This window comes from Orycteropus afer, unplaced genomic scaffold (genome assembly GCF_000298275.1).
Source record: "Orycteropus afer afer isolate SDZICR_OR568_19922 unplaced genomic scaffold, OryAfe1.0 scaffold00307, whole genome shotgun sequence".
NCBI lineage: Eukaryota > Metazoa > Chordata > Mammalia > Tubulidentata > Orycteropodidae > Orycteropus > Orycteropus afer.
In genome coordinates, this window is record NW_006921894.1 from 2,954,892 (window position 1) to 2,968,486 (window position 13,595).

At 37.3% G+C, this 13,595-nt stretch overlaps 1 protein-coding gene across 1 annotated transcript in view; it reads left to right on the plus strand.

Annotated features, from left to right (window-relative positions):
- Positions 1 to 13,595, plus strand: part of CEP76 (centrosomal protein 76) — a 60,968-nt gene that overhangs the window by 42,698 nt on the left and 4,675 nt on the right. Inside the window, exon 10 of the mRNA XM_007951675.2 lies at positions 4,974 to 5,307. Coding sequence (XP_007949866.1) covers positions 4,974 to 5,307 — 334 coding nt within the window. The remainder of the gene's footprint in view (positions 1 to 4,973; positions 5,308 to 13,595) is intronic.

A 13,595-nucleotide genomic window follows, 5' to 3' on the forward strand; every position in this document is an offset into this window, starting at 1 on the left:
TCTCTAAGGTGTGTCTCTTGTAGGCAGCATATTGATGGGTTTTATTTTCTTATCCAATCTGCAACTCTGTGTCACTTGAGAGGTGCATTTAAGCCATTAGCATTCAATGTAATTATTGACAAGTATGAATTTGTTGCTGTCATTTTGTTATGTGTTGTTTCATGGTCACTGGTTTCTTTGTTCCATATTATTTTGTGTGCTGAGCTCATTGTGTTTATGTATCGTGTTATCATATCCTTTGGTGCTGTTGTTTTACTATTTGTTGAATATTTGTGCTTGTCCTCTTTTTTATTGAAGAAGACAAAAGTGAAGATTTATCACTTTTCTTTGAGGTTACCCTATGATTTATAATTTTCTCCCCGAGATTAGAACAGTCCATTTCTGTCTTGCAAACTCTCTTGACTTCCTCACCATTTAGAAGTTCTGTAACTATACACAGTCTTTTCCCTCTTTTTGTTTGTAGTTGTCCTCACTTGCCAGTTGATGTCTCTGGTTTCCTGTTTAAAATCTTGTAAGCTGATTTTACTTTGGATATGTCCATAGCTGTATTTTCTGTGTTACGTCACCTTTTGAATCAGTGGTTGCTTGTTATTTGCTATTTTTGGTTCTCCGTTCAAAGGACTCCATTTATAATCTCTTGTAAAGTTGGTCTGGTTTTAACAAATTCCCTTTAATTTCTGCTTATTTGAAAATCTTCTAATTTCACCATCATATTTGAGTGACAATTTTACCGGGTATATACTTATTGTTTGAAAATTTTTCTCTTTCAGGGTTTTATATATACCATCCCATTGCCTTCTCACTTGCATTGTTTTTGCTGAGAATTCAGAGCTTATTCTTTCTGGCTGTCCTTTGTAGGTAACTATTTGTTTTTTCCCGTGCTGCTTTCAGGATTCCTTGTCTTTGGTTTTGATGAGTTTGATGATGATATGTCTTGGTGATTTTCTTTTGGGGTCTATCCTGTTTGGGGTTTGTTGGACTTCCTGAATGGATATATTCTCATCTTTCATCATATCAGGGAAGTTCTCCTCCAACAAATCTTGGATAATTTTCTCGGTGGTTTGATTTTTTTCTTCCTTTTCTGGAATTCCAATGACATGTATGTTATTCCTTTTGATGGTATCCCACATGAACCTTAGGCTTTCTTTATTTTGTTATTTTCTGATTGATCCCTTTCCAAAGAAGTATTCAGGTATATGTCTTCAATGTCATTAATTCTGTCTTCCATTGGATCAATTCTACTCCTTTGCCCTTTCAATTTGTTATCTATTTCTGACAATTTAGTACCAGTCTTCTGGATTTCTATCTGTAGATTTAGAATCATTTCTAAATTTTCACTTATTTTTTCATTTTGTTCTTGTATTTTCTTCCAGAATTCTTCTAGGTTTTTGTGTGTGTTTTCCTTGATCTGTCTCTCAATCCTTTGAAGATACCTAAATATAATTCTTTTGAGTTCCTTACCAGAGACTTCCAGTTCTGCTTCTTCCTCAGGGATGTGTTCTGTATCTGTAGCCTGCTCCCTTGTTTCTACCACTTTATCTTGTTTCTTTGTGTGGATTGTGATGGTCTGTTGTCTCTAAGACATGGTGACGTTGTTGTATTTAGATCTCTGTTAACTGTTTCTTAAGAGTAGTCAAGGGTGATTCAGGCTTTTTTTGGTTGCTTTTTATCGTTGGCCCATTGGTGGAGAAGGAGGACATGGCTGTCAGTCGGTAAGTGAATTTGGAGGAGGTGTTAGTGTAGTTCTGTCTTATGGGGACTGTTGCTGTCTTCCTCTCCTTTAGACAAAAAGAACAATTGAATAACCATCAAAAAAGTAAAAGCACATGGATAAAAACCATACCAGTAATTACATAGGAACAGTAACCAAAAAAAGAAAAAAGGGAAAAAGAAGAAAAAAAAAAGCTGTGCTATCTAGAGATAGGGCAATAAGAGAAAAAAGGTAGAGAAGGAGGATAATGAAGAAAAAAATGGAAGATATGGAAAAAGAAAAACGAGAAACAGTGTTAAACAAGACAAAGAAAGTAAATTGCAACTAGGAACAGGGAAAATAAAAAAAGCTGAAAACTAGGACCTGGGAGGGAAAGAATAAAGAATAATAGTAAAAAGGGCAAAAGTAATCATCATCATCATAATAATAATAGTTATCATTGTTGTTATATGTGGTTGAGTCGGCCCCAACTCATAGTGACCCCTCCTTGTGTTTCCAAGGCGATATAACTACAGAAGTAGATTGCCCAACCTTCCTTCCGAGGAGTGGTTTGTGGGTTTGAACCACAAATCTTCTGGTTAGCAGTCAAGTGCCTTAGGCATTACGCTACCAGAGCTCCTAATAATAATAGTAGTAGTTTTAAAACAGACAAAAACAGGCAAACTAGAAAATGGAAAAAAGGAAAAAACTCAAAAAATTGGTGGAGGGAAGGGCAGGGCATCCAGGCTCCGTCAGAGCACACAGTCTGGGATGGAACTCCTGTGGACCCAGAAGGTGGGTGGGAGTGGCGGGTGGCCGCACCTCTTTTTACCAAGCGGGTGTGGGGTATAAGAGTAACACAGGGAATGTCACACCTTTCCAGTCATCCGGGTCCGGAATATCCTTGTGGTTACTGGCAAGTGGAACCTGTTCTTAAGCCCCTGCACTCTGGGATAACGCTGTCACTTTAAATATCCAAAATGGTCAAGCTGCTTGTAAATATTCAAAATGGTTGCACCCTCTGTACAGACAAAAGTCTACAGCTCAGCCTGCCATCCTCTTCGCTGCTTACCCTTTTATTCCCCAGCCACCAGAGCAGCCCTCTGTGCAGTCCCTGGCTAGCAGGGCTAATTTTTAGGTTAATTCTTAGATCCTACCACCACTCGGCAATATCTGAGCTGTCTATGACGTCAGGATCGCTGCCAGACCACAGCTCTGTATGTCTCCATTTTTGGTATTTACATGCAAATTCTTCTACTAGATGGAGTTTAGTCCACTTCTTTATCCTTCGCTTTAAGGCTCAGTGGTCCAGGATTATCTTCTGTATCTATGTTAATTGTTTCCCCTTTTCTTTGTTGAAGAGGGTCTGTGCAGTCTTTCTGCCTATTCCGCCATCTTACCAGAACTCCCCTTTCCTTTCTTTTTAATGGCATCTTGCTTTCTTCATGGATGATGTTCTTGATGTCATTCCCTTTGTTTTTCAGTCAGTGGTATTCATTGTATCAAATCTGTTCTTTAGATGGTCTCTAAATTCAGGAGGTATTCATTTGGCTCTGGTCAACTTGTTTTAATTGTCTTGAACTTCAACTTGAACTTGCATATGAGCAGTTGATTGTCTGTTCTACAGTCAGCTCGTGACCTTGTTTTTACTGAAGATACTGAGCTTTTCCATCGCTTCTTGCCACAGATGTAGTCATTCTGATTCCTGCGTACCCCATCTGGCAAAGTCTACATGTACAGCTGCCTTTTGTGTTGTTGGAAAAAGGTATTTGCAACGAATAAATCATTCGTCTTGCAAAATTCTATCATGTGATCTCCAGCATCATTTCTATCACCAAAGCCATATTTTTAACTACTGATGATTCTTAGTTTCCAACTTTTGCATTCCAGTCATCGGTAATAATCAGTACAACTTGATTGCATGTTTGGTCAATTTCAGACTGCAGAAGTTTGTAAAAATCTTTAATTTCATCGTCTTTGGCTGTAGTTGTTGTTATGTAAATTTGAATAATAGTAGCATTAACTCTCCTTCCTTGTACACATATAGAAATTATCCTATCACTGACAGCATTGTACTTCAGGATAGATCTTGATAAATACATTCTTTGTGATAATGAATGCCATTGCCATTCCTCTTCAATTTGTCATTCCTGACATAGTAGATCTTATGGTTGTCTGATTCAAAATGGCCCAAACCAGTCCATTTTAGCTCACTGATGCCTAGGATACCAATCTTTATATATTCCATTTCATTTTTGACAACTTTCAATTTTCTTAGATTCATACTTTGTACATTCCGTGTTCCTGGTATTAGTGAATGTTTGCGGCTGTTTCTCCTCATTTTGAGTCATGCCACATCAGCAAATGGAGGTCCTGAAAGCTGTACTTTATCTGTATCATGAAGGCCAGTTTTACTCTGATGAGGCAACTCTTTCCCAGTCATATTTTGAATGCCTTCTGACCTGAGGGGCTCATCTTCTGGCACTGTATTGGATCATGTGTCAGGGCTATTCATAAGGTTTTCTCTGGCAAATTCTTTGAGAAACCGATGGCCTTTCCCTTCTTCCGAATCTCCTAGTCTGGAAGCTCTGGTTAAACTTGTCCACCATGGGCAACCCTACTGGTGTTTGAAACACTGGTGGCACAGCCCCCAGCCTCACAGCAATATGCAAGCTACTGAAGTACGACAAACTGACAGACATGTTCATCTCCCTTAACTGTTCCAAACCTCTATGGCCACTTCCTGGCCTTCCCTGTACCTATATCCCGCCATTGGCACTGGCTTGCTGCTTTCTGCCTGTGGTGGGCTCTTTCCCACCCCTTACCTGGATCTGGCCAGTGGCCCTGGCTTCCTTCTTACCGCTTCCTGCCTAATATTATCATCTTTCAATTTTACTCTTCCGCTCTGGCTACTTTCAGTTTTCTTTCATCTTAATCTTTAAATGTTACTGTTTCTAAAAGCACTGGGCCCTCTTATGGTATCGTCTTCTTTCTCCTTGGTTGATTATCATTTTGGTTAGTTGTGCCTAATAATGTATGACCAAGTTATTTCAATTGTATTATCTGAGATTGTTTTGACCAACTTTATTCATAATAAAGTACACCATACAATGAATATATAGTAATTAAGTTGTGTAGATATACGAAGGAAAATCAAGTATAAACTCTAGCACTAGGAAAGAGTTATGGCCTTAAATGTTAGATAACTTTTTTCCTCAATAAGATGCTGCCTTCTTAATTTTTAAGTTCTCATTCCATAAAATTATGATTTAATTTCTTTTAGGTACATCCACAAACCTGTCAATCCTGATGAATCTCCACTTGCTGAACAGCCCAAACCCTTGTACCCGTATCGAACAATTGGTTGTGTTTTCAACCATCACATGTTCTTGGGAAATTGTCAGCCCTCTGACTCAGTAGAAGTCTGTATATTTGATTTGAATGATGAATCCAAATGGAAACCGATGAGTGAAGAAGCAATTAAATCTGTGTGTGCTCCAGGAGCTACAACATCTCTTCCTCCCTTTCCACCTTTATGTGCGTCCATGATAGATGCCTCAGTAACAAGTAATGAAATGGAAATGCAGCTGAGACTACTAGTGTCAGAACACAGGAAGGTAATTCACACTGAAATGGTCATAGTTTTGTTAAATTTTTCACATTGATTTATGTATTTAACTTTTTTATTTTTCTTTTCTGGTGTACCACTATACTGGTAGTATAGGGCCATGTATTATTCTACCTCTGAACAAAGGAATTATAGCCCTTATGTGTGTGTAGATTTGAAATTTATGAGAATTAAGTTCTGAGACAAAAGTTTTAAAATTCAGAATTTAGTTTTTTCTTTTTTTCATATTCATTTTGGTGGTTTTGTACACTGGTTTCTGTTTTGTTTTTGTTTTTTTTCAGTTCTACTCAGCTGGATAGATGTAAGATATCCTCATTCTGACTTTAATTTGCATTTTGTTAATTATTGATGAGATTGGTACTCTTTCTTATTAGCCATTTAGATTTTTTTGTAAACTGCCTTAAAACACAAAAAGCACTGATTATAAAAAGACTAATATATTTTGCTACATTAAAATTAAGAACTTTGGTTCATCAAAAGAAGAAACCCTGGTGGTATAGTGGTTAAAGCATTTGGCTGCTAATTAAAAGGTCAATAGTTCAAACCCATGAGCTGCTCTGTGGAAGTAAGGTGAAGCAGTGTGCTTCCTTAAAGATTTACAGCCTTGGAAACCCAATGGAGGTCTCTGTGGGTCAAAATCGACTTGATGGTGATAAGTTGGTTTTTGGTTTGGTTCATCAAAATAAACCATTAAGAGAGTTATAAGATGCTACGTTCACATGTACCTAGCAATTTGTGATACACATAACCAAGAAAGGAATACGCAACGCACTGCTGTCGAGTCAGATCCAACTCATAGCAACCCCTCCTTGGGTTTCTGAGGTGGTATCACTATGGAGGTAGATTGCCCAACCTTCCCTCTGAGGAGTGGCTGGTAGGTTTGAACTGTCAGCCTTCTGGGTAGCAGTCATATGCCTTAGACACTAGACCACCAGAGCTCCTAAGAAAGAAAGGAATAGAATCCAAAATTCCTATGAAAGATTTATTTCTGATTTCTTACTTTGGGGTTCCCTACTAGTCTCCTCACCCTGGTTAACTCTGCTTTCCCTGTTCTTTGAGATTACCAAAGGTGAACTGATTTATCAAGTATGTTCTGTTGATTTCCCAGTTAATCAGTTAATCTTAGTTTTGCTACCTAACATATTCTTTACTCTCCAACTCATCAAAGCATTATAAAGTATGTTTTGAAAAATATTTCATCTGAATTTGTGGTTTGTTGCAATGATAAGGTCAGTCACAGTACCAGGTCCACTGCACATGGAAACTCCTGCTTACTCTTTTCTTGTCACTTACATTGCCTGTTAGCTTTCTTCTATTAGGTCCTATTTATAAATGAAACCAGTATTTTATTACATCATAAGAATTAACTGAATACAAAGCTGTGCTAGATGCTAGTGTTAGACACTAAACTGATGGTTTCTGTAATTGAGCAAATGAGACTCAAATTTTGTCACAGGAAGAGCATAGATGATTATGGACTTTTAGGGTCCCTTCTGACCAGTATAAACCTTGAATGTGAAATCGGAAATGCTGAAGAGAATAATGATAATCAAAATATTTGAACTTATGTTTGTAATAGACTATGCATACACACAACACACATCCACACACAGGTATGAATCGCTTAATGCCCATGATAGGTTCTGTGAATTAGGACATTATGCAATTTGGATGTTGTGCAAACACCATGTTATAACAGATAGCCCCTGTACAATCCATAGTTAAATCCTTGGAGAGCCTATTATATTAAAACCTTATGAGAGATAGCAATAATGGTGGCACAACATGGAAAACGTCATCAGTGTCCCCACGCTGTAAATGTGGACGTTTTTATGTTGGTGAATATCTTGATGTGTATGTTTTCACCATAATTAAGTTAATTAATTAATTAAAACACTTTTATGAAAGGCTACTGGACTAAGCTCAAGAGCTGTATCCACTAGATATAGGAGGCTGGACTTGTCAGGTGTGCAGCTGGGCTGGGTGGGGGCTGCACCTACAGATGGATCAGGACTTTGCACTTGTCTCAAGTGTGGGCCACACAGAGGGGCATAAAGAGATGGCTGGAGGGACCAAGTGTACAGGGGTTGGGAACGTGGATGGTAGTAGCAGCCATGGCTGCCACTGTCCTGTTGGTGCTGCTGTTTCCTGATCATGTGCAGCCACTGCTGCTAGTATCACCTTGGGCCTTGTCAGCACCTCCAGTGCCCATGGCAGTAGCGGAGGAGCCACAACAGAAGCTGCCATACACTGGGAGTGAAAGTTTCTATGGCTGCTGGAATGGTGAATGAAGCCAGGAAAGCTGCTTTCCCTTTAAAAAGAAAGACAAATGGGAACATGAACATAAAAGGCATTGGACATTGCCTGGATGAATATTAAGTAACTCATACTTATATATCTATGTATGTATATTTTTACTCCATGTGTTTAGATTTCAATATTTTTTTTTCCTTCTTTGTTTTTTACTTGTGATTTTGGTAGTTTCTGTTGATTTTGCTGATTGATTCTCAAGTATTTTATTTTTTTGGTAGCTATTGTAAATGGTATTGATTGCCTTATTTCCTTTTCAGCAATCTCTTTGCTGGTTGTAGAGGAATCCAACTGATTTTTGGATGTTGATCTTGTATCCCACTTGTGGTGTAGTAAATTCCCTGGTATGGCTTTTCTAGCCATAAGTCTTTGTAAACTCCATCCATGGTGGAATTTGCTGTGAGCAACTGAGGAGCTCTTGATTGTTAAAGTTATCCATCAGGGGTATTTCTGTTGAGAGTGGCACAAAGCAATGTTCTGGGAAGTTCTCTCTCAGGTGCTTTGAATTCTAATGTAATGATTGGTTGGTTTGGCCACTTTGCCAGGCTCAAAAGGAGGCCTTCTAGAGGCAGAAGAAGTCTCTCTGACGGCTGGCTACGAAAGACGTGCTGCTGAGAGAAACACACTCCTGAAAGATACGTGCTGCTGAGAAACAGACACCAAGAGACATGCACTGCTAGGAGAGAGACTGTTGTCTGAGAGACTGTGGGCTGAGAGAGACTGAGCATAGTTCCTGAACTTGAATTGTAGCCTAGTGCTTCCCTAATAAACCCCATAATCTGCGAGTTCTGTGTGACCACTGTAGCGAATTATCGAATCCAGCAGAGAAGTCCTGAGTGCTGAAGGAGGAACGGTTGGTGTCAGGGCTGGAGGGAGGTGCCATGTCAGGCCTTGCAGGAATAGGCCTTCGGCTACTGATGGTGATCCTGTCTTCCTCTTGTGTGGTTAGATGAGGTCAGAAGATGCAGCCTCCTTGCCCTTTTAGCACCACCACTATGCTAAATCTCTTAATTAGTTCCAGTAGTTTTTTTGCTGAGTCTCTGGGATTTTCTATGTATAGGATCATATCATCAGCAAATAGGGATAGTTTGACTTCTTCCTTACCAACATGGATGCCTTTGATTTCCCTTTCTTGCCTTATTGCACTGGCTAGGACTTCCAATACAATGTTGAATAGAAGTGGTGATAGAGGGCATCCTAGTCTGGTTCCTGTTTGCAAGGGGAATGGTTTCAGTGTCTCTCCATTGAGAATAATGTTAGCTGTTGGTTTTGCATATGTGCCCTTTATTATGTTGAGGAATTTCCCTCCTTTTCCGATTTTGCTGAGAGTTTTTATAAGTAAAGAGTGTTGGATTTTACCAGATGCCTTTTCTGCATCAATTGATATGATCATGTGGTTCTTTTCCTTTGTTTCATTTATGTGATGGATGACGTTGATTGTTTTTCTAATGTTGAACCATCCTTGCATACCTGGTATGTAGCCCACTTGGTCACAGTGTATTATTTTCTTGATATGTTGTTGGAGTCTATTAGCTAGTATTTTGTTGAAGATTTTTGCATCTATGTTCATGAGAGATATTGGTCCGTAGTTTTCCTTTTTAGTGATATGTTTGCCTGGTTTTGATATCAGGGTTATGCTTGCTTCATAGAATGAATTTGGGAGGATTCCATCCTTTTCTATGTTCTGAAATAGTTTGAGTAGGAATGGTGTCAGTTCTTCTCTGAACGTTTGGTGGAATTCTCCAGTGAAACTGTCTGGGCCAGGGCTTTTTTGTTATTGTTAGTAACTTTTTTATGACCTGTTCAATTTCTTCTTTTGTTATGGGTATGTTTAAATTTTCCACCTCATCCTCTGTTAGTTTAGGTAAGTAGTGTGTTTCTAAAAATCTGTCCATTTCTTCTAGATTTTCAAATTTGTTGGAGTATAGTTCTTCGTAGTACCCTGGTATTATCCTTTTAATTTTTGTTGATTCTGTTGTGGTGTCATGCATTTCATTTCTTATTTGTGTTATTTGCTTTCTTGCCCTCTTTTCCATTGTTAAATTTGTCTGGTTTTATTAATTTATTATTATTCATGAAGATTTATTATAAAGATTTTATTTTTAATAAAGATTTATTAATCTTTTCAAACAACCAAGTTCTAGTCTTGAGTTTTTCTCATCTTTATTAGAAAGTTCATTTCTTTCTGCCTGAGTCTTTATTATTTCTTTTCTTCTGGTGACTGTAGGCTCTTCTTGCTGCTCTTTTTCTAATTATTGGAGATGTTGGGTTAAGGTGTTTATTTTGGCTCTTCTTTATTAATGTGTGCACTTGTTGCTATAAATTGGCCTCTGATAACTACATTTGCTGTATCCCAAAGATTCTGCTATGTTGTTTTTTCATTCTCGTTTGATTCAAGGAGTTTTTTAATTTCATTTTTTATTTCTTCTATTACCCAGTCGTTTTCACGAAGGGTGTTATTCAGTTTCCATGTGTTTGCTCTTTTTTACATTCATCTTCCTAGTGTTGATTTCTAATTTTACAGCATTGTGATCTGAGAAGATGCTTTGCAGTATTACAATGTTTTTAAAATTATTGAAGCTTGCTTTGTGTCCAAACATATTGTCTATCCTGGAAAATATTCCATGTGCACTGGAAAAGAATGTAGATTGTGCTGTTGTTGTGTGTAGTGCTCTGTAGATGTCTATAATGTCAAGTTGGTGGATTGTATTGTTTAGTTTTTCTCTGTCTTTGTTGAGTTTCTTTCTAGCTGTCTGTCTTTATTTGAAAGTGGTGTATTAAAGTCTCCTACTATGATTTGTGGAGTCATCTATTTGTCTTTTCAGTTCTGTTAGAGTCTGATTTGTGTATTTTGAGCTCTTTAATTGGATGCATAGATTTTTTTTTTGTTAGGTCCTCTTGTTCAGTTCATCCTTAAATTATTATATGTCCTTCCTTGTCTCTTATGGTGGTTTTTGTCTTAAAGTCAATGTTATCAAAAATTAGTATTGCCATTTGCTTGATATTTTATTTTCCAATATTTCATTTTTAGTCTTGTTTGTGTCTTTGTCTCTAAGGTGTGTCTCTTGTAGATGGCATATGGATTGGTTGTGTTTTCTTATCCAGCCTGCAACTTTCCGTCTCCTGAGTGGTACGTTTTATCCATTGACGTACAGTGTAATTATCATCAAGTGTGAATTTATTGCTGTCATTTTGTCATGTGCTTTTTTGTGGTGTTGCTGATTTCTTTGTTCCATATAATTTTCTGTGCTAAGCTCGTTTTGTTTATGAATCCTGTTATCACTTTCTTCATTGCTGTTGTTTTAGTATTTGCTAAATATTTGTGCTGGTCCTCTTTTTTATTTTGATGTGAAGGTTTATTTATCATTTTTCTTTGAGATTACCCTGTGATTTATAATTTTCTTCCCAAGGTTGGCACAGTCAGTTCTGTCTTGCAGTTGTCTTGACTTCCCTACCATTTAGAAGTTCTGTAACTATACAGTTTTTTCCCTCTTCTTGATTTGTTGTTCTCCTCGTTTGTCAGTTGATGTCTGTCGTTCTCTGTTTACACTCTTGTAGGCTTATTTACTTTGGCTACTTCCATAACTGTGTTGATTTCTGTGTTATGTCATCATGTGTGTGAATGGTCAGTTGTTGTTGCTGTTGCTGGTTTTCTGTCCAAAGGGACTCCCTTTAGCATGTTTTGTAAGGTTGGTCTGGTTTTAATAAATTCCCTTAATTTCTTCTTATCTGGAAATGTCCTAATTTCACCATCATATTTGAGGGACATGGGTATGTAGTTCTTGTTTGGAAATTTTTTTTCTTTCATGGTTTTATATATACCATCCTATTGTCTTTTCACCAGCATGGTTTCTGCTGAAAAATCTTAGCTTAGCCTTATTGGTTCCCCTTGAAGGTAACTTTTCCTTTTTCCAATGCTGCTTTCAGGATTCTTTCTTTGTGTTTCCTTTTGGTGAGTTTAATGATAGTCTGTCATGGTAATTTTCTTTTGAGGTCTATCTTGTTCGGGTTCATTGGACTTCTGAATGGATATATTCTCATCTTTCATCATACCAGGAAATTCTCTTCCAACAAATCTTTGACAATTTTCTCAGTGGTTTTATTTTTGTTTTCCTATTCTGGAATTCCAGTTACACATAAGTTATTCCTTTTGATGGTATCCTACATGAATTTTAGGCTTCCTTCATTTTGTTTTGATGTTTTTTCTGAGTGATCCTTTTCCAAAGAAGTATTCAGGTATTTGTCTTCCATCTCACTAATTCTGTCTTCCATTGATTCAGTTCTGCTCCTTTGCCTGTTCAATGTATTATGTATTTCTGAAAATTTAGCATTAATCTTCTGGATTTCTACCTGTACGTTTTGTATCATTTCTAATTTTTCATTTATTTTGTCACTTTGTTTCTGTATTGTTTCTTTGAAATTGTTTTAGGGTTTTCTCTGTGGTTTCCTCATTTTTGTCAGTGTTTTCCTTGATCTGTCTCAGTCCATTCTAGGTACCTAAATATAATGCTTTTGAATTCCTTATCAGGGAGTTCCAATACTGCTTCTTCCTCAGACATGTGTTCTGGGTCTGTATCCTGATCACTTGTTTCTCTTGCTTTATCTTTTGTGTGGACTGTGATGCTCTGCTGTCTCAGAGACATTAATATATATAAATATATTTATACACACACACACACACATATATATATATATGAATTGGTGATTGTATGTTGGAGTGACTTGCCCATGATTTTCATTTTCTTTGTTTTGTTTGGATGTTATCTAAGTAACCAGGGTACTGTGCTCTGCTATTCGCTAGTTGGCATGACTTACATACTCACCACCTGTCTACTTTCCCATTGTCAGCCTCCCGTATGTCTCCTCCATCCTTGGGAAATGGAGCGTTTGTCTAGGTCCTGTTTTCATTCAGGGTTTTCCACTAGTTGGTGTTTAATCCATGTCTGTATACTTCTTTCAAAGCTCAGGACTCCAGGATTATCTACTGTATCTCTGTCAATTGGTTTCTCTTTGTTGAAAAGGGTCTGTGTAGCTTGTCTGCCTTTTCCACCATCTTGCCAGAAGTCCCCATCCATTGGTTTTATGAATTTTAAATGAAATTAAGTCTTCATCTTTTTTTTTTTTTTTTTAATCTTTTACAGTGTAAAAGTCACTGCCTTTTACTGGGTAGATGCTCAGTAAATATTTGCGTTTACTTAAGTGAACAGTTAGTTTATTGACATCTCTTACTACACATAAATTTATGGTGCGAGCAATCAAATTAAGCAATTTCAGTCATACTAAATCCTTCAAACTTAAATAAAACATGATCTCAAAATTCACTCACACAATACCTTCCATATTTAGTACTCTGCCATATGGTCTTTTCTAATAGGTATTAAAGAAGTATTGGATTATACATGTATGTGACTGTAACATATATATTCATACATATGTAATAAAACACATAGTGGGCAGTTACAGATACTTACTAGACATAACCAGATACCTCACAGTATTGATTTTCCTGAGGTTGAAGGAAAAGGACCATTGTCTTGTGGAGAATCTCAAGTAAGTTGGCTTAATATAGTCCATAAGTTTTATGTTCTATCTCCTAGTTTGGTGAATACTGTCTAGGGTCTTAGAAACTTGTGAGTGTCCATCTAATAAGATACCAGTATTGGTATCTGCTCATCCAGAGCAAAAGAGAAAAAAGAAAACTAAAGACTAAAAGAAGAAACTATTCTACAGGACTAATAGTCTACAGGAACCAAGGCTTCATCTTCCTTGAGACCAGAAGCGCTAGATGGTGCCTAGCTACCTCTGTGTACCATTCTGATCAGATCACAATAGATGGACCCTGATAGAGAATACAAATAATATGAATAAGAAACGAAATGTGTGACATCACAACAGAACCAACTGAAATAAAAAGGATAATATCAGGATACTATGAAGAACTGTACTCCAACAAATTGGAAAATCTGG